At 43.1% G+C, this 20,196-nt stretch overlaps 1 protein-coding gene across 1 annotated transcript in view; it reads right to left on the bottom strand.

Moving 5' to 3' along the window:
- Positions 1–20,196, bottom strand: part of LOC128445085 (voltage-dependent calcium channel subunit alpha-2/delta-1) — a 60,791-nt gene that overhangs the window by 4,423 nt on the left and 36,172 nt on the right. The window contains exons 12-36 of the mRNA XM_053427851.1: positions 19,699–19,803; positions 19,047–19,125; positions 18,797–18,846; positions 18,595–18,684; positions 18,105–18,179; positions 17,709–17,789; positions 17,081–17,155; positions 13,510–13,581; positions 13,128–13,199; positions 12,873–12,934; positions 12,370–12,446; positions 9,643–9,703; positions 9,128–9,219; positions 8,143–8,224; positions 7,670–7,732; positions 6,980–7,083; positions 6,347–6,436; positions 6,171–6,238; positions 5,730–5,768; positions 4,525–4,596; positions 2,844–2,996; positions 2,425–2,477; positions 1,644–1,699; positions 1,375–1,504; positions 459–571 (exon numbers count right to left, since the gene is read on the bottom strand). Coding sequence (XP_053283826.1) covers positions 459–571; positions 1,375–1,504; positions 1,644–1,699; positions 2,425–2,477; positions 2,844–2,996; positions 4,525–4,596; positions 5,730–5,768; positions 6,171–6,238; positions 6,347–6,436; positions 6,980–7,083; positions 7,670–7,732; positions 8,143–8,224; positions 9,128–9,219; positions 9,643–9,703; positions 12,370–12,446; positions 12,873–12,934; positions 13,128–13,199; positions 13,510–13,581; positions 17,081–17,155; positions 17,709–17,789; positions 18,105–18,179; positions 18,595–18,684; positions 18,797–18,846; positions 19,047–19,125; positions 19,699–19,803 — 2,014 coding nt within the window. The remainder of the gene's footprint in view (positions 1–458; positions 572–1,374; positions 1,505–1,643; positions 1,700–2,424; positions 2,478–2,843; positions 2,997–4,524; positions 4,597–5,729; positions 5,769–6,170; positions 6,239–6,346; positions 6,437–6,979; positions 7,084–7,669; positions 7,733–8,142; positions 8,225–9,127; positions 9,220–9,642; positions 9,704–12,369; positions 12,447–12,872; positions 12,935–13,127; positions 13,200–13,509; positions 13,582–17,080; positions 17,156–17,708; positions 17,790–18,104; positions 18,180–18,594; positions 18,685–18,796; positions 18,847–19,046; positions 19,126–19,698; positions 19,804–20,196) is intronic.

Raw genomic sequence — 20,196 nt, 5'->3', positions numbered from 1 at the left:
TGGAAGTAGGTGTATTACTAACTGGAGGCCCCCTGCTGTGACCCCATGTCGACCTCCGATGATGACACCTTTACTGTTACACCAGCAGGAAGCTTCACTCAATCCACATCTGTCAAACAGATATCCTGAATATATATACACACATTGTACATACACACAAACACACGCCTGCTCTTAACCTTAATTCAACCTGATGGCAGCACGCAGCCCGGATAAATTTAAACAAAGAAATTTAATCTGGGAGTAACCCGAGCCCGGCTTTCATATGCCGTGCATCTGGTTTACTGTTCACCCGTGAACATTCAGCAGGGACCTACTGCAAAGACCGTAGGTGTGTGTCCTTGTATTGAGCGTTTAAAGCTCTGCTGTCATATGGGGTGATGGATGGAGGGGCTGGAGAGAAGAAGAGAAGTGTAACTCTGTGCTTTTCTTTTTTAACGAGCTGAGTGAAAGGATACAGGGTTGTTCAGCCTGGCGAAGCGGCCTGGGGTCACACGACAAACACGTCGCCTTGGCATCAGTGATCAGGAACACCAGGTTGGTGTTTGGCAGCTTCTCGGCACGATACATCCTGGAGAGCCACACACACACACAGATATACATGTGACAAATATATAGTCTGTATTCATAAAGTAATATAGCTGTGAATGCAGCTTCAGTTGACATCCAATATATATATGCCCCACAGAAGATTGCATTTACATACAGAGTATTTACCCTGTATACATGTGCAGGTGTACTTTTCGGCACAGTTGTATACACATTCGTACCTCTTCCCTGTTCCTAGGATTGTTTTTTTATGGTAGCCATGAAAGTTTCTGTGTCTGCAGTCGTTAACATTGGGGAGTAAAGCACCGGACACGTGGGACTCATAATACCCGGTAATTACAGCCATATTTAACCCCCTCAGACAGCACAAAGTGACACAAGAAAGGAGGTCAGAGCAAAGTAAATGTGCAGTGGTCCGTGAACGTGTGTATTTGTGAGTTTGAAGTGCAGCCAGAGAGAGAGAGAGAGAGAGAGAGAGAGAGAGAGAGAGAGAGAGAGAGAGAGAGAGAGAGAGACGGAAGAAAAGCAGATAAAAGAGCTTTGGTGCTTCCCTCTGCAATTCCGGTCACTGACAGATCAAGGTAATCTGTGGCTGATCAGAACCCATCCAAAAACAGCTGCCAGAAAACAGCCTGGAAAACAACCAGGAGGCCAGGAAACCAACACTGTGCTGGGGCCATCCCCACAGACCATTAAACAGGAGGATGTTCAGGAAGAAGATTCAGTAAGAGATTGAAACCCTTTAAACAATGCATTCACAACCCGAGTGGACAGCACCACTGAGAAGCACACAGTGTACACACACGTGCAGGAACATGCACGTACCTGGAGCAGTTGCCACAGTCCAGGACACCTGAGTAGGATCTTTCATCGTTGTCAAAAAAGTACTGAGTCTGCTCTGTGATACAGCTTTCCTTGAACATGGCGTCTGATATGTCTTCATCTGCTGACTCCACTGAAAATGAGAGCCAGATTCAATACAGACAAGGAAGGGAAGGATTACTAACAATGTGTGAGGGGATTATCAACACTGTTCTCTTCTCAAAATGGGGCTGATGGTTATGTTTTACTCAGGCACAGCTTTTATTGCTCACCTGCTTCCAGAAGGTTGGGGAAAATCAGCCCATAGATGAGGTGCTGGAGTATCGACCTACACCCAGCAAATGAGAAAAACAAAAAAACAAATGAGTCATATATGAGTCAACACACCATCTTTAACTTATTTGAATTAAGCAACCAAACACCTGCACCTCACATCTGTTTAAGGCTGAAATAAGTTCTTAGGAATGATTGATCATTAGATTCCGAAAGCTGATTATATTGCAGCTGGACAGACACGTCGGTATTGATGCGTGTTAAACGTTGTGTAACTGCCCTTGTGCGACTATGACCGGGCGGCCAGCTTCATCCCTCAAAAACAAACAAGCAAATGCAATCTCCTACTCTAATGCACTAACACACTCTAGTCTTGGAGAGGTGGTGGACTAGTGGCAGAAAAATTGGACTATGGGCAGAAAATCAGGCTGGATGGTCTCTGTTTCGACTCCACGGAGTGACAACCAAAAAACATACCTGGATGGACAACACCTGGATAAGTCCAAGAGGACTCTCCCTACCCACTGTCTAAGTGCCCCTGAGCAAGGCACCTTACTCCCCCAACATCTGCTCCCTGGGCGCCGTGCATGGCTGCCCACTGTTCTGTGTGTCCTCCTGTGTTAACCAGATGGGTCAAAAGCGAAGGACAAATTTCCCCCCATTTGCATGAGTGTGCATGTGTGGGGGATTAATAAATGTATCTTACTCCCACTCCCACAAACACAAAAGAAGTGAAAGAAACAAAATGCAGCAGCAGACAGGCAGAACGTGAGTGCTCACCAGGCAGCAGTGGAGGCCCACCACCCGACACTGAGCAAGTCTGCAATGGTAGGCTGGAGAGGACCAGGAGAAGAAAGTCATGGAGAGTAAATTCCAAGATAAAAAAAACAGGAAAGGTAAAAAAATCATGAAGCTTTTGTTTACTTTATGTATAAAATCATCAGCAGATCATGAATAAATCATTATCTCTCTTTCGGGTCATATCCCTTCCCTTGACAAAGGTCTATGGAAATCAGTAGTAGTTTTTGCGTAATCCTTCTAACTAACAAACGAGAGATTAGAACATAACCTCGTTGCGGGAGGTAGTTACAATATTACAAACTTCAAGAGGTAATAGTTTTCTATCAACGTTTGTATGTCCCGCCAAAGTAAAAGCTTAGTTATTCTAATCCATAAATGTGTAAATGTGAGTGTCTTACCACATAGACGGAGCGGGGTCCTGCTGCAGCCTTGCTGTCCTTCTCTGGGTCGCAGACCGACTGGTAGTCATAGGTCTTGTTAAAGGAGTAAAGGGAGGTGTTGACCAGGTTGATCATCAGCACCGGGTCCACCTCGCCAAAGAACTGACCAATCTACATGAGTTAATGCACAAATCAGAAAACCAGTCAATAAAGGCAATGTAAGAGTCTTGTACACAATAAACGCATCTTTGTCTTAGCCACCACCATCACCATAGCACGTGGGAAATGTGAATGTACACGTCAATCAGGACGAGCCCAGTGAGTTGTTTTTTCGACAGCCTGCCATGCTTATGTCGTAGCATGTGCCGCTGCTATGACCTTTCACCCTTAGATCAAGTAGATTAGGTGGAGCGTGGGTTCAACAGTGTCACCATGTGTTGATGTGATGTTGCTGTCAGTGTGACAGCTGGGTTTTCAGCTCACTGAACCATGACGCCAGGTTAAAGGTGAAGCAGCATAAGATAGAAGGAAGATTGCAAATAAAAGTCTTATGATGACAATCAGAACAGGTCACTTCAAAGTGTCAGAAGCAGCTTCAGACCAGGATGAGCAATCTGGGGTTTGTGGAAGCAGTTTTTGACAGGATTAACTAATTTGCTAAACATATAAAATGGAATTAATCACTTTTTCTATCGGACGGCAACAAGACAAGTTTTTGAAAATATGTGTTGGAATGGCTTTATTTCAACTGTGCGATCATTGTTTTGTATAATGCAACATTCTGTCTTTTGCTTTACTTATTTTATTTTAAATCCATTTTCTCTTTGTAATGTAGCTTGTAATGAGTTACATGAGGCGCCTCAGATGAATTTAGTTTTCACCGTGAGTCCTATAAGAATGTTTTTTCGAGAACAACTCGAAAAAACTTGACGACCTGATAAAAGCCAAGGTCTTTGATCTTTTAGCTGTGGGTAAAATAGAATAATATATAGCTGTTGTTATACAATGGCATAAAGGCAGCTAAATATTTGGCATGATCCCATTGGACACAAAACGTATGACAGGATGTGAAAATGCGATAGGAACGGGGCTTTTCAAAAAATTTGAAGAGCATAAACTCTATACCAGAGTATGTGACTGTTGGACTGGATCAAAGGGAACAGATGTCCTTTCTTCACTGACATGAAATGTTGCGAAACCCTCCGTATATCCTACCTCTGACACTCAGGGGCCTCCAGCAGCCTGAAAAAGTGGAGGCAACACAGCCTCGCTGACTTCCCGGATACACAGGGGACTCAGCTCACTGCAGCTTCCATGACTGACTAAAACCCATCAGAGCATTCCCTTTGATCGTCCTCCAGTGGCTAGTCCTTTACTTTACTGGAGAAATGGATGTTCTGTCGTCCTACAGGAGCTTTCAAACCGGTCTGTGCTAACAGGCCATTCTCATAATTTAGCCGAGCCATGAGCCCTTTATTTGACCTGTATGTAAGATTGATGGATTCCTGTGACAAAGGTAAGACGATCCGGAGGTGGAGAAATGCAAGAAATATGAATGTTGGCAAAGTCTTGATTTCGACTTAATGTTTTATTGACTGATGATTTACCGATGACTGCTATCAGTGATGGTTCAGAGAAAAAGATAAGTGGTGCGTGCGTGGCTATGATGAGATAAAGAGAGGGGCTGAGGGCTGCTCACCAAAGAGATGTACTCATCCTGATTGGACATGAGAAGAAACCCTCCATCGTCCAGGATCACACAGTCGACATGCTGCAGGGGAAAAAGATGAAGGCTTTAAAATGCTACAGATCCAAGTGGTCATGATGAAGTGGAAACTGAAAATCAGATTTTTTTAGAGCAATGTATCAGTCTCGTAATCTAAAAGTCATAAATTGTAGCTTTAAACAGGTCATAAGTTTATTCCATTGGCAGATACTTGGTCCACAAACCAGAGGATTGGTTGTTCGGTCCCCGGTTCACACAGTCTGCAAGGACACGCCCAAGTCCTTATACAGGACACTGGACCCTAAACTGCCCCTGAGAGCTGTTCTGTCGCAATATGAGGGATGTGTAACAAAAAAGTGCTGCTGTGTGAATGTGTGAATGTGAATTGCAGTGTAAGAGCATGGTCACACATTTACGCGAATAAGGCTGTGATGAACCTTCGCCCCCCGTTCACTTCTACTCTGTGCAAGCCAGGGGGCCAATAAAACAATCACTCACTGTGGTGAAGCAAATCTGCAGCTGGCTTTTCGTGGAGTTCAATTTTGGTGAACTTGACTAGTCACAGCCTTAAACAATAGCAGCGATGCTGTATGTGGTGACCCCGCTTGGCCATTGGTTGTAGTTTTCATTGTGAGCAAATGAGACCCTGATATTAGCTGTGTGGAACCAGTTGCTGCTGGTTCTTAATGATAAACTGCTCCACTAAAGATATGCTCCCTGACTGGTAGTGAGTCAGGAGACTGGCAGTGAACATATGTAAACTGAAGATGTATCAATAATGAACTACAGAGCACACCATCTGATTTCTGTGTGCATCACATCCTGCACTGCACACATTCAGAAAGCAACAATTTGTATTTCACTATGCAAGGCGATTATAAATTGTAATTGCATTCGTGTATCTGTGATGTTGTCCTTAAGTGCTTTGAGTGGCCATTAAGACTAGATAAGGGTATATAAATACAGTCCATTTAGCAATATTGTAAAAAGAGATAATAATCAAACATAAATAAGAATTACATTGCAGGCAAAGAACTTATCACAACCTTTTTTTATCCTTTAATGCAATACGAAAGTCCTAATCAAAGCTGTTAGCGTAGCATAGAGAATGGTGATGATAATCATGTTCAAAGCAAAAGATGAAAATAGATTAGTTCTAATGAGCTGTATTTCTTTACCTTGTCATTCTTCAGGCAGCCACAGATTTCATCCTTGCACTAAGAGGTAGAAAATAAAAAGTAAACCATGGTGGAACAAGATTTTTCTCAATTATTGTCCGACAATTGAGCCACAACTTACACAGAGAAACCAATTATACATCCAAAGCCCATCTACTGATTCCATGTTTCTATTCTTGTTAACTCTATAGCTTTGAGTAAAACTGCACATCATTGAAGATACTTTGAAAATAGTTGCATGTTCAAGCACATTGTGTTTTTCAAAGATGCCTGGTTATTAAAAAAAAACGTGATAGATTGTCATATTTATTGTTAGTAGTGTAAGTGATTGACATTGGTCAGGACAGACCAATGTCATGTAGCCAAGGCTAATTCCCTACGTGGCTAAAGGTGTCAGAGATAGCTTATACAACACAAATAACCTTTATCAACACAACTTACATTCAGTTTCAGAGTAGCATTCATGAAAGAGTTCATCCAGAAGGAGACATTGAGTATCACTCCGACCACTGCAGAACCAAGCACAAAACAGACAGAGGGGTGAATGAGCTGTTGGATCTTTTCATTTGTGTTTTCGCACCACAAGAGACTCTCGGTCTGGGATCAGCCAAACGGACCTGCTGGTTTGAGTGTGACTTTGTCGATGGTGAGGTCCACTGACTTGCTCACGAGAATACAGGGCTCAGAAACCGGTTCTCTTCCTTCCGCTGCAGTTTAGACAGGACACACAAAGGAAGAGAAAAGGCAATCATGGCAATTATTCTGAAGTGATGTTGAAAAGTACACAAAGAGAACGAGCAGCCCCAGTTGGAATTCGGAAAATTGGTCTAATCTATTTTGGGACATTCCGCACACTTTTAGCCGCTTGTAAGTTGCGCCCGTGGAGTGGAGAGTCTGTCAGGCCGATACATGTGTTAATCCAGTCATGTGTGGCTATGGTGGCGCTACACTGACATTTGCCTGTCCTGGTGTGTGCTAGACAGATCAGTGGAGATAGCAGGAAGAATACTTGAGCGGGAGGGAGGGGCGGCCAGGGATGAGTGCTGAAAGACACAGCGGGGAGAGATGAAGGATTAAAGAGAGTGATATCAGAGGCCTGAGAGTGTGATCTCTGCCAGCAGGGTTGGGATGACGTCCAAAGGCAGGAGAGCGCAGGATAGGCTCGGTGCCAGACCACACTGAGGATCATCGTGCACGGAAACGTGTGCACACATACACATCCTTTGACCCCTTTCAAAAGAAAAACTTACTGTTGAAAGCTGGAGCTGTGAAAATATAAATTTCATTGTCCAGGGTCCTTTTGTAGAAACTGGACTCGTACGGCTCATGATTCTCGCTCCACTCTTCCGCAGCACTGGAAACATTAATATAGACACATAATGTTATATACGGACAGTTATATGCATTAAACACACGAGTGAATGTGTTTGATCTATCTGAACACTTTATATTTTAATCTGAAGCCAACTGTTAGTCATCGAAGACAGTGCAGCTGATATATGACAAGGGCATGATCCATTAAAAGCAATAACCATTTCGGTTTTTTTATTGTCAGGAGGAATACACATTCATCTTCGGCTGGAATGTTATATTCTGGCAAAGCGGAGGCCCCCAAATATAGTTCAGACTCAAGCAGCTGAGAGGAAATTGAGGAAAATGAGCTGCGTTTGGCTGCTGGATTTGTGGATTTGACCCACGTCCCGTACGGGCCTGGCAAGCTCCGGGGTTTCAGCTGAAAGTGTCTAATCCTCCTTGTTCTGGAAAGACACCCAGTGGAGCAGGTGAGTCAACGAGCCAAAAGTGCTAAACCTAAGAGCATTACAGTCGGTGTCCGTTTTCATCTCACATCACGGAGACATTTGGACAAAAGTGGCTGGGCTATTTGAAAACGCGGGAGCTAATTCTAGATGTGAAAGCTGAGAGGCGAGAGAAGAGAGTACCTTCGTGGGTAGAGCCGCGTGATTCCTCCATCTGTGGCCACAAACCTGGCGACAATCCCATCCCTGAGCGCGAGGGGAAAACAACAGCCAATCAGACATCAAAGTGAATCACGCAGTTGCAAAATTGCATCTCTACATCCCCTAATGTTAAACAGATACCCTGTGCGCATTGTGTGCAAGGAGGAAAAGTACGAGAGGAAAGACAGATGTAATAATTCTACTTTCTTAGCACGTCTTTGCAGAGCTCAGTGTGTTTGGGTGTGACATGCATTTTGTGCGTTTGCTTTCATCGCGTCTCACTGGTTGGACGTGATCGAATCACCCAGAGCAGAAAAAAATGAGAGAAAACTGGCTCAGTCATGAAATAAGCATCAGCTCTGGTCATATAGGTAAAGTAGAATGCTTCAGAGTGAAAAAATGTGTTATAAAGTCTAAGAACTAGTCAGAGATGAGCACAAAGGATTCACACTTACACACTCTGCTCATTCCAAAGTTGAACCAGTTCAGCAGTCAGACCTGCGTCCAGGATCAGCCGACTCACCAGGGACACGTTACCTTTAAGACACATTTTACAACACCACAATGACGGTGCTTGATAGAGAAATATGGCAATGGAGGCGATGACAGCCTGTTGTTTTAAAATATGGACGGGGCCAAAATGAAAAACAAATGATGTGCTTTTGGCTTGCAGAGGGATTTCTGCAGTAAATCTGTTCAACGGCCAACAGTGAGAATAATGGGAAGACTGGTGATTAAGTGAATGAAGGTGAAAGTCCGGCTCTGAGAAAGAGCAGGTGTGTTTAACCAAATCTTCTCCTCAGACACATGAGGGGGGGAAATGATATTGTCAGGAAATCATAAATATCGGAGACGTGAGGAACTGGCTGTTGTAGCTTCAGGAGAGAGGTGATAACAGCGTATTGAATTAAATAGAAAAGTACTTTTAGGAGAATGATATGTGCGTATTAAGTTCAAAGTAGTTCCAACACATCGTCTTTATTGAGCGCTGTTTTAAATCATCTCCATAACTCCATAACTTTTCATGAAGACTCAACATAATGCACAGGCTGTAGCAAGAAAAGCATTAACGCCTGAGTATAAGATTTGACCTTGGGTTAAAACGGATCAGGGATACCTCGATCCATTAGCCTGATGACGGTGGTGAGCCATACTAGGCGTGGGATCCATTAGATGATGATGAATCAAACATTGTGAGTCACTGTGTGGTATGACAGCATCAGGCTTCTAGGAAGCCCAGTCGATGTGGCTGATGTCACCGTGCTTATAGACAACACTAATCTAATAAGCCGAGTCATGCTTTGACCTTCAGCTGTTGACCATTGTGAGATCAGGGTGGAAATTCTACCGAGACGGTCAATAAAATGTATCAGGCACGAGTGCGTACTCAAAAAACTTCCACTCTTATTTCTGCACATATCAGAATGCAACATGACTCACATGCTTCTGGAGGAGTTCTCTCGATGTACTGGTTGAAGTCCAGGAGAAACTGGGTGTTGTTGAGGGACAACTTCAGCTCTTTGCAGTACTCCCTGAAGAAACATTATAGATCAGTTTCTATCCATGCGACCCAGATAGCATCTGGCCTCCTTGTGGCCCGGACAGAATGCATGTGAACCTAAAACAGCAACTGTGGCCCACGTTTGCTGTGGGTGTGTTTGTTTATCGGCGAACATGCGGCGCTCTCTAGGAAAAGTGCAATCCTGATGTTAACCCTAAAGTGGCCCATGTGGTAAATGGTGAATACGGCCCAAATAGCACGAAACCTTTGGCACCTTAGCTGTGGCCCAGATCTGGCTAACAGGAGTGGGCTGCTCCCTGTGGTATATGGGCCAGAAGACAATGTGGCAGTGTGACTGTGTGGCCCAGAACTACTTTGCTATGTGGGAACTTATTCATTCTCAGCGTTTGTTCATAATGGAAGGGGGCTGTACAGTAGAGTACGGGTCACTCACCTCGGAGCGATGTAGGTGTGACCGAATTCATCAAACCTATCCAGCTGCATCGTCTCCATAGCTTTTGGAAAACACAGAAACATCTGGTTCAGGCTTATAATTGACAGAACTGTGAAGAATCCCACTTTATATCACCACAGTGGGTAGATCACAGTGAGTGCAATGGAGACTATTCTCGATTTATGAAATGATACAAAAAAATCCCACTGGTATTCATGCTGTGAGATTTTTTGGAGTCCAGGCTCACATGACAATTAGATGGTCATATCATATTTTAAAGAAAATGCAGCGTGATACATGGACACATGTAGTGCACATAATCTATCATAATGCCCCCCCCCTGCCCCCTTACATGCATACAAACACATGAACGGACACATACAATATTGGCCAGATATGAGGTGATGAATGAAGGTAGAGAGAGTGGATAGAAGTGCAGCGGGGGGGCATGAGAGAATAATTGACTTGAGAAATACTTGCCTCCTTGCCCTGTTGTGACCCCAGGGAGAGCGAGAGGAGGGGAGGAGAAAAGTGGTGGGGGGGGACAAAGGATGACAAAAATCCATTCATCATATTAGAAGTGATGTCATACCTCGGAAAATCTGCTGAAACTCATGAATATTTCTAAAAACTTTTAATAAGATACGAATCTGCAGTAGAAACACAATACATCCAAAAGACAAACTTTAAGTACAAACAAAAAGATGGAGTGCACTTTCTAGGAACATGGAAAATGAAATGATAAGTAGAGGGCTATATTAAGACAACAACATGTAAACATAGAGAAGTAATAAAAGGAAATTACTTCAGTCAATGCGTTGTCTGCCCCGGCTCTGGATTTCATTTAAAATGCAGTCTGGTAATTCTTATCTCGTAAATGACATGACAGGCACCGATGGCCATCAGTCACTGCTCTCTTAAACTGAAGACAGTTTGGACTTGGCCTTTAAAATATATGAAGTCGTGCGGTGCAGTCTGCAAAAACAATAACGGAGCACTGAGCCTCCTCGGGGTCATGGAAATCTGGTGCAGGATGAAACAATGTCCTCCACATAAAACATAACAGGCAGATTCATTGTCCTTCTGACACTAAAGACTAAGCGGGGTGTCGATAAGTCCAATTGCTTTCCACACCATACTCTTGCTCTCTATTCTTTGCTCTTTAATTCCCTGTCACCGTCTCTCGACAACCCCAGTATCAGGTCATTTATTCAGCAAATACTGTACTTTAACTGTATGGGTGAGAAGAAGAAAAACAACCTCTACGTTCATCCATCACACCCTTGGCGGAGGAGCCTCCCTCATGTATTAGCAGGGCAGGTGGCTGCAGGAAGCACCTACTGCAGGGAAGTGGTAAGATGGATCGAGGTAGAGGTGGTCTGGCTCCAGCCTGAAACTCTACACGGCTGTACAGAGAACTTTAGAGTCCCCAAATCCCTATCGGAGCGGTCTGTGGCAGCAAGGCATGGTGTGTTACTTTCTTTAACAGGCCTGTAAACGTTCTGACAGCCTTTATGGCACAGTGACAGACTCGTTATGGCAGAGAGGGAGTGATGCACGGGCCGGAGCGCTCAGTCACAATCTCATCTGCTGGAATAACTCCGCCATTAGGAGTTTGGTCTTTGTGGCGTCACATCAAAGTTATGAAAAATTCACTAAAGCCAGATGGTTCTGTGCTGAATCCTGTGTTTTTCTGCTAATTACAGCCCTTGATCAAAGCATCCATCCGGACTTCTATAAAGGCATCATTAGCATTCATGCCCCACTGTCGTCCATCACTAAATACTTTGTGAAATACAACCATGCAAGCAAGTAAAGTAAGTAAAGTAAAAAATATGCTTATGCAGGAGAACAATTAGTACTTGCCCCAAGTAGAAGCTGTAAAATCCAGCGAAGAGGCAGCAGAGAAGGGAACATGTGGCATCAGACACAAATATACAAATTGTGACAGTTGCATGCACAGCTCAGTGTGGGTGTATATCATTGAGTTTTATCCTTGTGATTTATGAGAAAATATTTTGTTTTGTTTTGAGCTGTTAGGAGAAGCACCATCGGTGAGTCATTCAGCGAGACAGCCTTGAGAGCGCAAAGAAATAAGCTGAAGTAAAAGAGACAAAAATGGAGGGAGGGAAGAGAGATGTGGTCGGAGAAATAAAGAGAACGAGGTGAGGACAGATTTGCAGATTAGATAAAGAGACAGAGAAAAGCAGAGACCCTGACACAGAGAGAGAAAAAGATCTAAAAGTTAAGTCTGTCTGTTCCCCCCTGAAGATGGGCCTGAGGACAAGGAATTAAAGAGACAGAATTAGTGGACTATACTGAAAAAGAGTGTAGGAGAAGATAAGAGAAGTTTGGTACTGTAGGCGAGGCGATAACGAGCAGGGAGAGGAGGTGAGGGAGGTTTCGTCTTGAAGAAGAGGAGAGCGAAATGTGGACAAGATCAAAAGAGCCAGTGCTTTGGGCTGGGTCGGAAGAAGGGGGGGGGGGGGGCATGTGGATGAGTGTGTGTGGGAGAGAGGGGCCGACTGACCAGCGGGTTACACTACAAAAGAAAAGCACAGCAGGGATGCACTGATCTGAGCAGCGAACACAAAGGAGTGGCTCCGGAAAGGAGCAAGAAATACAAAACAAGTGGAGACACTCAAGTGCACAACCCAAAGACTGTGGCTGAGATACTGTAGCTGCACGTGCAGGACAAATAAAACCTGATTGATGTGTTATACTCACACATAGCTTCTTTCATGTCTTCCCCTAGTTTAGCTTGAATGAAGTGTTCACTGTATTTAGGTAGGGCGAGAGCCAGGCTGCAGGAGAGACAAACAGTCAGACTGATGAGGAGGATGATGATGATGATGCTGATGATGGCAATTTATGGAAGTTATTAGAATTTTGTATTTCTTTTGGACACTCAACTCAACTCTTCTCCAGTTCAAATGCGCAATTCAATATCTTCAATAATGTTATGTGAAGCACTTTAAAAAGTGATGATATTGTATTTCTAGAAAAGATGCACATCCAAAGTCCATGATTAAAATGCAAAAACAATTTCTTACTATTAATGTGTTCCCTGTTAACCAAACACAGTCTGGTGTTAGAGACAAGAGAGCGACCCCTATTGGTTCAAACTGTGTCCTCCATCAGCAGCAGTGCTCTTGCTGCTGGCAGTGGGTCGTCCTCAGTCGAACAGCCTAATGAAGTATTACGACATGTTACAGACTTAGCTCCCTCACCTGTAATCTGTTCCATTGACTGGAGCCCATGTGTAGGTCCGGTTTCCTCTATCTATGTATCTCTGCCAGAGATAACAAAACATACATGGCATCAGAACGGATTTGTATTGCTAATGTCACGTCATTTTTTGGGGTAGCCTTTACAATATCAGAGAACAAATCTCCTGGTTAATCTGCATCTGCAAACATGTGATAGGAAACCAGTAAAAGATAAAACACTTTTAAAGTTCCCCAGCAGCGTATTTTTTCTCTTACCTCATCCTGAGTTTTAACCAGAGTATGAATGGTGCGTTCGCCTATCTCCCCGTCGATCATCATTTTCCTGATCTACAAAGAGAGACGGAGACAAAGACAGTTTAGTTTACTGGATCTGATTCTCGGGGCATCAGCTGATTTGACAATATTCTGTGTCATCACTTCATCCTAACAAGTTAGGGACACTGAGTAAATCACTAGCAGACACTAGACATGAAGGCTTTATCGGGAGACATGAGACATCTGGTACCTGTATACCTGCCTGATGTGTATCTCGTGTGTGTGTATGTGTGTGTAATTTTTTCCTTACATCTGCGGGGGGGGTTGATGTGTGTCTGTGTGTGTGCTGGTATGAACAATTCCATACATCTTCATACTCTACCTCCACTTTGTCGTCATTTTCAAGCTCGGCATCCAGAAGGTCAAGAGTTACAGGTTCCTGGAATTTGGGATTCTGTAGAAAGAGAAAAAAACATGACACAATTTAATACGACTACACGCAAACAAATCAAATGACACATGATAGGATTGATGCCAGAGAAAGAACCCTTTACTTAAGGCTTATCACGAGCCAAGTTTGACTGGAGGCAAAGTTTATGATGTAATAATAACCCACAATCAGATCACTCCATCGAAAGCCTGCTGAGCTGATACAGTAAAATATAAAATGCAGTGGACCATTTTACTCTTGTTATTCAGCGATGGGATTTTATCATGGCAATCAGCCACAGAGAGCAATATCCATCTACGACTAACTAATGCCATTGCATAAAACAACGTATCCTTGACATCATTTTGATTTGAGCAACAGTGTGCTTTTGTGTTCAATTCCCGGAGCCAGTTATTTTCCTCAACATGTGAATCTAATCAAATCCCAGGTGTAGAGAATACAGCTTTTCGACAACACATCTGTGACACCAGACACAGCCGATTTGGATTTGATACAAAGTGACACTGCACCCTATTAATGTCCCCTCTTAAAAACCCTATACGTCTGAGTGGCTTTATGGTGGTATAAAATGGTAGCAGTAATCTAGTGCCTCTCTATAAAACAGCAGTACATGGAATCCGATACCGATCTGTCCTCGAAATGTGGGGTGAAGCGATGAGAACATAGTGTTGGTTACTTTCAAGAAAGTATTTTGTTGCAGGTTTGCAGGATAAATGCTCTTAAATGTTGTTTTTATTCCGTTAGATTACTGAAAGTGAGTATTTTACACACTCAAATGCTTAAATTGTGACTCTGGATGTGCTAAGTACATTGAAGTGAGGGCGTCCCTCTCATGGTGGTGTGTAGTCTGGCACAAAGGATGAAGAGACTCTTTCTTTTCCTTTACCCTTCCTTTCAACAGCATAATGTTGCAGTAAAAAAAAAACGTAAAAAGTAAAAAAGACCGAAATACAAATATGTGAATTTAGAGTTCCAAAGAACATTTGCACTTTGTTGGCTTGCCAATAATCTGCCTGAACTAAAACTAGCACCAGAGAAGTTGACACCCTCTGATTTCCTAAAGCACATAAGGAAGCCGGCACATAAACTAAAAGGTTGCACTTCTCAAAGTTTCCAGACATTTTGGTTCAGTATGACGATATGTATATACATTATTGGACATCAGTAATTGGCCAAACCTCCCATGTGTAGAACATTTGTTCTTCCCCCCCCCAGGCTAGTTTAATAGGCAGATCTGCAGTCAGCTTGCAATTTGACTAAAAAGGAAGCTATACGTATAAATACTATGTTACAAAATTACTTGATTTCATCTTAAGAGGAAGCTAGAGCGTTAACGAGATAAAGTGTGAATCGGTACAGTGCACGAGTTGAGTCCCTTACATTTGGTGGTAAGTGAAATTAAATGGAGCAGCAAAGGAAGACGATGACGACGATGCATGTCAACAAGAAAATGAGAAGAGAAGGAATGAGAGATCAAGCGATGCGGGGCTGACACAGAATGAAACATCAAACACACACAGGCAACACGGCAGGAAACGGGAACACTGGATGGTGTGAATTGAAAAGTGAAAGAGATCAAATGAGAAATATGGAGTGAGAAAAGAAGAGCAACAAGACAAAGAAGACAGGATGAGAGGGTAAAAAGAGAAGCTTCTCAGCAAGAGATGGTGAGCTGAAGTGGGAGATCAAAATAAAAACTCTACTGCAACAGGGGAGGTGTGTGTGTGTGTGTGTGTTTATGTGTGTTTATGTGTGTGTGTGTGGGGGGGGGGGGGGGGGGGAGACCAATGAAAAGGAAATGTTCAAATTGCTCAAGGTTGCCATCAGCGTTCACAAATTCTGATTCACTAAGACAGCGAGTGATTGACTCTTACACACAATGACTGTTGGTGGTGGGTGAGTGTTTGTGTGTGTGTGTGTGTGTGTGTGTGTGTGTGTGTGTGTGTGTGTGTGTGTGTGTGTGTGATTGCATAAAAGTGCCAAATACTATCCTCAAATGTTTCAGACCATTAATCATGACATCCATGAAGAACCTATGGAGGTTTGTATAGGTGACAATCAAATCAACAGTGTATCTCCCTTAATTTATTTTAGAACCAAACTTGCCACAATATTTTCCAACACAAACACAAATACAAAATTCACACACACGGGAAGTTCATCCAGAGCCTCTGCTGCTGCTGCTCTACTGCTTCTATATCTACAATGAAAAGAACAGCTACGGGGAGACGATACAGAATATTCCACACCTCTACGTTCAGGGACGACTAATCCAATGCACAGCAGTGTACCTCTACTTTGTCTCACCTCATGGAAAGTGACAGCATACTTATCATTGAGCCTGAGCTTCCTGTTCCCAATCCTTTTCTGGGGAAATTATAGACACAGATTCATAGTGATGCATTTGAAAGTCGACAAATGTGTCGCACTGTGCTGTGGGAAATTATCAAAGCCTTATATCACAAACACAACACTTCTCTATACTCTGTACTATCTCTAGAGTGATTTTTGTTTTTTCTCAAGAGAGAGAACTAGTAGCATATTTTCATATACAACAAGTTCTGAACCAAGATCTGAACTTAAACCTGATTAACTGCGCTTTGAGAAGAGTGGTCGATTGATTACGTGAGTGTGTGTCTCCAGGGATCCAGTGTTTCAGAATGAGGGAGGTGCCCGCCTCTGAAAATCATGCCCCCCCCCCCCTCGGTCCTGGGCAGCACATGGCCACGGAGCGGCCTGTCAGAGCCTGCATTGCCTCGGGCTGAAGGCAGTGAGAGGGATTTACTGAGGGGTGAGTCGGAAAAGCTCTCATGGGGGTCATGGCTAATTTCTTACAGGGTTGCATCTTAATACCTGCCCGTGGCTGGTTGTCCCGCTGCATTCATATGAGGAGTTAGGTGACTCAGGGGGCTTGTGGTAGTTCAACACAGGCGATACAAAGTCGGTAAAGTGGCAATTTCTATATTTCAAACTTTAATGCTGCCGTTAATACTGTTGACATCGTTTAATTGCTTGAAGGTGAGCCAGACGTCTGGTACAAGTTACTCTGAATAAGTGAGAAAATACCAACACCAGAGCCTTGATATATTCTCACAGTGGAGCAAAGGAATTTATACGGGGTGTACTATTCTCACTTTAAAACACATTATCTCCACTATATGCCACTGTGCCTTTTTTCATCCTTCATTCTTAAACATATATGCCATTCTGTTGCCAAGTCTGCGTATCCTTCATATCTATTCTTACCCGGATGGTAATGAGTGACCTTCTAGCTGACGTCTGAGGACTGATGATATCAGGTCCTGCTCTAACTTGGTAATGGTTTCTCTTTATGAAGACTGATAAGGTGACAGCACATAGACAAGTTTGAAAAGAGCCTGCACCATCTGGCCTGCAGTCGTTGTGTAACCATGTGGAAATGTCAGAATATTATATAATGTTTCAAGACATTGCCACACTGCCCGGGCCACACAGAGTGATGCACCGGGCCGGCTGTCATTACCTTTGGCAGGAGGTTGGGGTGCAGCAGGACGTATCCATTGGGGTCAATGGCAAAGTAGTATCCATTTGGACCAATCTGATACAAGAGATGAACAGAGGAGAGGGAAATTCAAACCTTATGTCCAAATAAACCACATGATGCTTGTACAAGTACTGTGCTATACAGACAACTGGCAGCACAGACAATAAGGTGGCTGTAATTCATCACAACCACAACATACAGTGACACTGCTGCTTTCAGTCGTTACTCTGGGAGTCACTGTAGCAGCCCTTCAGAGGATCTGAGAGGAGCAGGGACATGTTGATGCTTTTAAACTAAAATTAGAAACCCACCTGTTTAGTCAGGATTTTGTCTGGGGTTTTATATCTGTGCGGTTTTATTATTTTTATTTATTTGTTTATCAATATTATCTATTTTTTATCTGCTTTGTGTTACAAAAATGTCTAAATCTCTAAATCGGAATGTTTTTTATACATTTTCAACATTCCGATGTTTTGTCAGTCACTTTTATATCATTGCTATATAAATTAAGCTTGATTGATTCATGTGAGGTTGACAGAAGACTATAAGAAGTTGGATAAGTGTTGTTGTTTGCGTGCGTGTTCTCACACGTGGGTGCAAAACTCACAGTGAAGCGTGGCGTGAGTTTCTTGATGTCATCCAGCGACACGTCGATCCCCATCACACCCAGTATCAATTGGTTCTGGTGCTGAGAGAATGGGAGAAAAAGACTGATGAAAAGATTGTTATCAGATCGGCTGACTCCACCCACGATGTGTGTGTCTCAGAAGGTAGAGAGCGGATTGTCCACTGAACAGAAGCAAGGCGATTCTCCCCCGTTCCCCCCCGTTCCGTGTGTCCTTGGGCAAGATACTGAGCCCCACCTTAATCCTGACAGCTGTGCCGGCCGTGTGGGAGTAGTGTGAGATAGAGAAGGTGCTGCACACGGATGAAATGAGTGTGTGTGAATGGGCGAGTGTTCATCAAGACGAGCAGAGCGCTGTGTAAAAACAGACCACTGTACCTCGCCGTGCCTTTCATCTACGGTCATGGTTCTATTGAAGACAGGGAGTGTTCCCGTGATGACCAGACCCAGTTCCTGATGGAGATAAAAGCAAACACACGACTCCTCAACTCGGGAATCTTATCACGTTAAAACAAAAAACAATATTTCATCGTCATTCAGCTGTGAAATATAAACGATAAGTTTGCGGCCACAGGAGATGAGTACTACAACTCTGGTTACGTGTTCAGCACTTCAACTCTTTGAGAGACATGGCAAAAAGTTTCAAGTTAATCATATTTAAATTTAATATTCATGGGGCTTCTGTGTCGCCAATTAAAAAAATGATGGGGTCAGCCTTTGTGCAGTCATGTGCTCAGTCGTCCATGAGGACAAGGTGGCAGCAAGGAGGGGAGGGTGTCCATTCTCACAGCATGGTGACGAAGAGGTGAATAACTTGTAGATCATGAATTTACAATCGCCCCTTTGGACTTAAACAGTGATGTCCTACCAGGGCATCAAGGTACACATTGGTCCATTGGATCTGTTTGGCCTGCTTGTCTGCCAGAACCATGGGCCGGCCCAGGACATCCAGGTACTCCTACATTTGACAAACAGCAGCATTGTATTTCCCAGATTAAGGTTTCTGTGCAGACAGAACGAAAACGTTAAATCATGAATGAGGAAATGATTAAATCATCTGCTAAACGTACCTGCGTGTTTATTCTGATGGCTCCGATTGACGGAATCTCATAGAAGTAACCTGGAAAAATGATGAGACAAAAAGCTTCTAGAACACAACGGATAACCAGTACACATCGAGGAAATGGGAAGAAACGATTCAGGATATATATCTGTAGTGTCGACCGCTGCATCATCAGGGTCAGGTGTCATCATTAGATCTAATTCTCAGATTATCACTAATTGGCAATAACAGTCACTGATGTGTATTGAGAACTGTACCTTTGTTGGAACAAGCCATCCACTGAATGGGTCCTTTGTCATAGTTGTGTTGTCCGACTGAGAAGGTGAAGATCCTCACCTGGAGCACGAGATTAAATTTAACAATAGAGAATAGATTAACAGATTTTCCTCATTTACTATAAACTTTAGCTATTTGATGATTATTTTATCCTTATTACAATTTCTAAAACCATATTCAACAGATACACCATTATAAAATCACAGTGTGATGCATCATTCACTTCTGATTTACAATAATTTATATTGAATCAGTCATTTTAAATCAGAAATGAATGCATACATTTTCCTTAATGTGGACTTTTAATATCCTGTCATTGTTTTCTGAAGTGTGTGTGGCATTCTCATATTGTCCACTTTGTGCATGTGTCAGCAGGTCTTTGTTTTACACAACATGCAGAAAGCCTCGTCTGCCTCTTGACTAGAGTTTGGGGTAAAGAGGATGTGCGCACGGATGTTTCAGCCCAATGGGAGCTCAAAAAGGCTGAGTCTCATAAAAACTACAATGGAGCGCATCCACATAGATAAAAGCAAACGATTCACACTGCGGTATATATCCGTGTGTGTGTGTGTGTGAGTGTGTGTGTCTGTGTGTGTGTGTGTGTGTGTGTGTGTCTGTGTGTGATCTACATACCTTTTTGTCAGAATTGTATTTCTCCAGTATGGCCGAAGCTCTCTCCTCTCCTCCATCAGTAAACAGCATGATGATCTTGTTGCAGTTTGCTCTGCTCACATTTTTCTAGTCGGAGGAAATACACATTGATATTATGACCACTGTGCTATTTATTATTGCCCAGTAACCACATGGCACACAAGGCGCATACTTTCAGTCTTTTTACACACTGGGATACTGTTTTGATTTTCTCCTTTATCTTTACTTCATACTTTACTTTATAAACACCCCAAGTTGATGGGTTTATAACGAGGTAACTCAAATGTGAAATGCAATATTCCCTTAAAAAGTGCATATGCATAATCCCCAGTGGATGAATCCTGGTTATTTTGTTGAGCTCCACAACTTTCCTCTCTGGTCGAGGCAGATGTTCCCCTCGCCCTGAGTCTGAATCTGCTCGTGATTTCTTCCTGTTGAAAGGGATTTTTTTTTCATCTGCTGCCAGATGCTACTTAGGAA

This window comes from Pleuronectes platessa, chromosome 7, assembly GCF_947347685.1.
Source record: "Pleuronectes platessa chromosome 7, fPlePla1.1, whole genome shotgun sequence".
NCBI classification, from domain to species: Eukaryota; Metazoa; Chordata; class Actinopteri; order Pleuronectiformes; family Pleuronectidae; genus Pleuronectes; species Pleuronectes platessa.
Note: the sequence above shows the minus strand (reverse complement) of the source record. Positions and strands in the feature narration are given on the sequence as shown.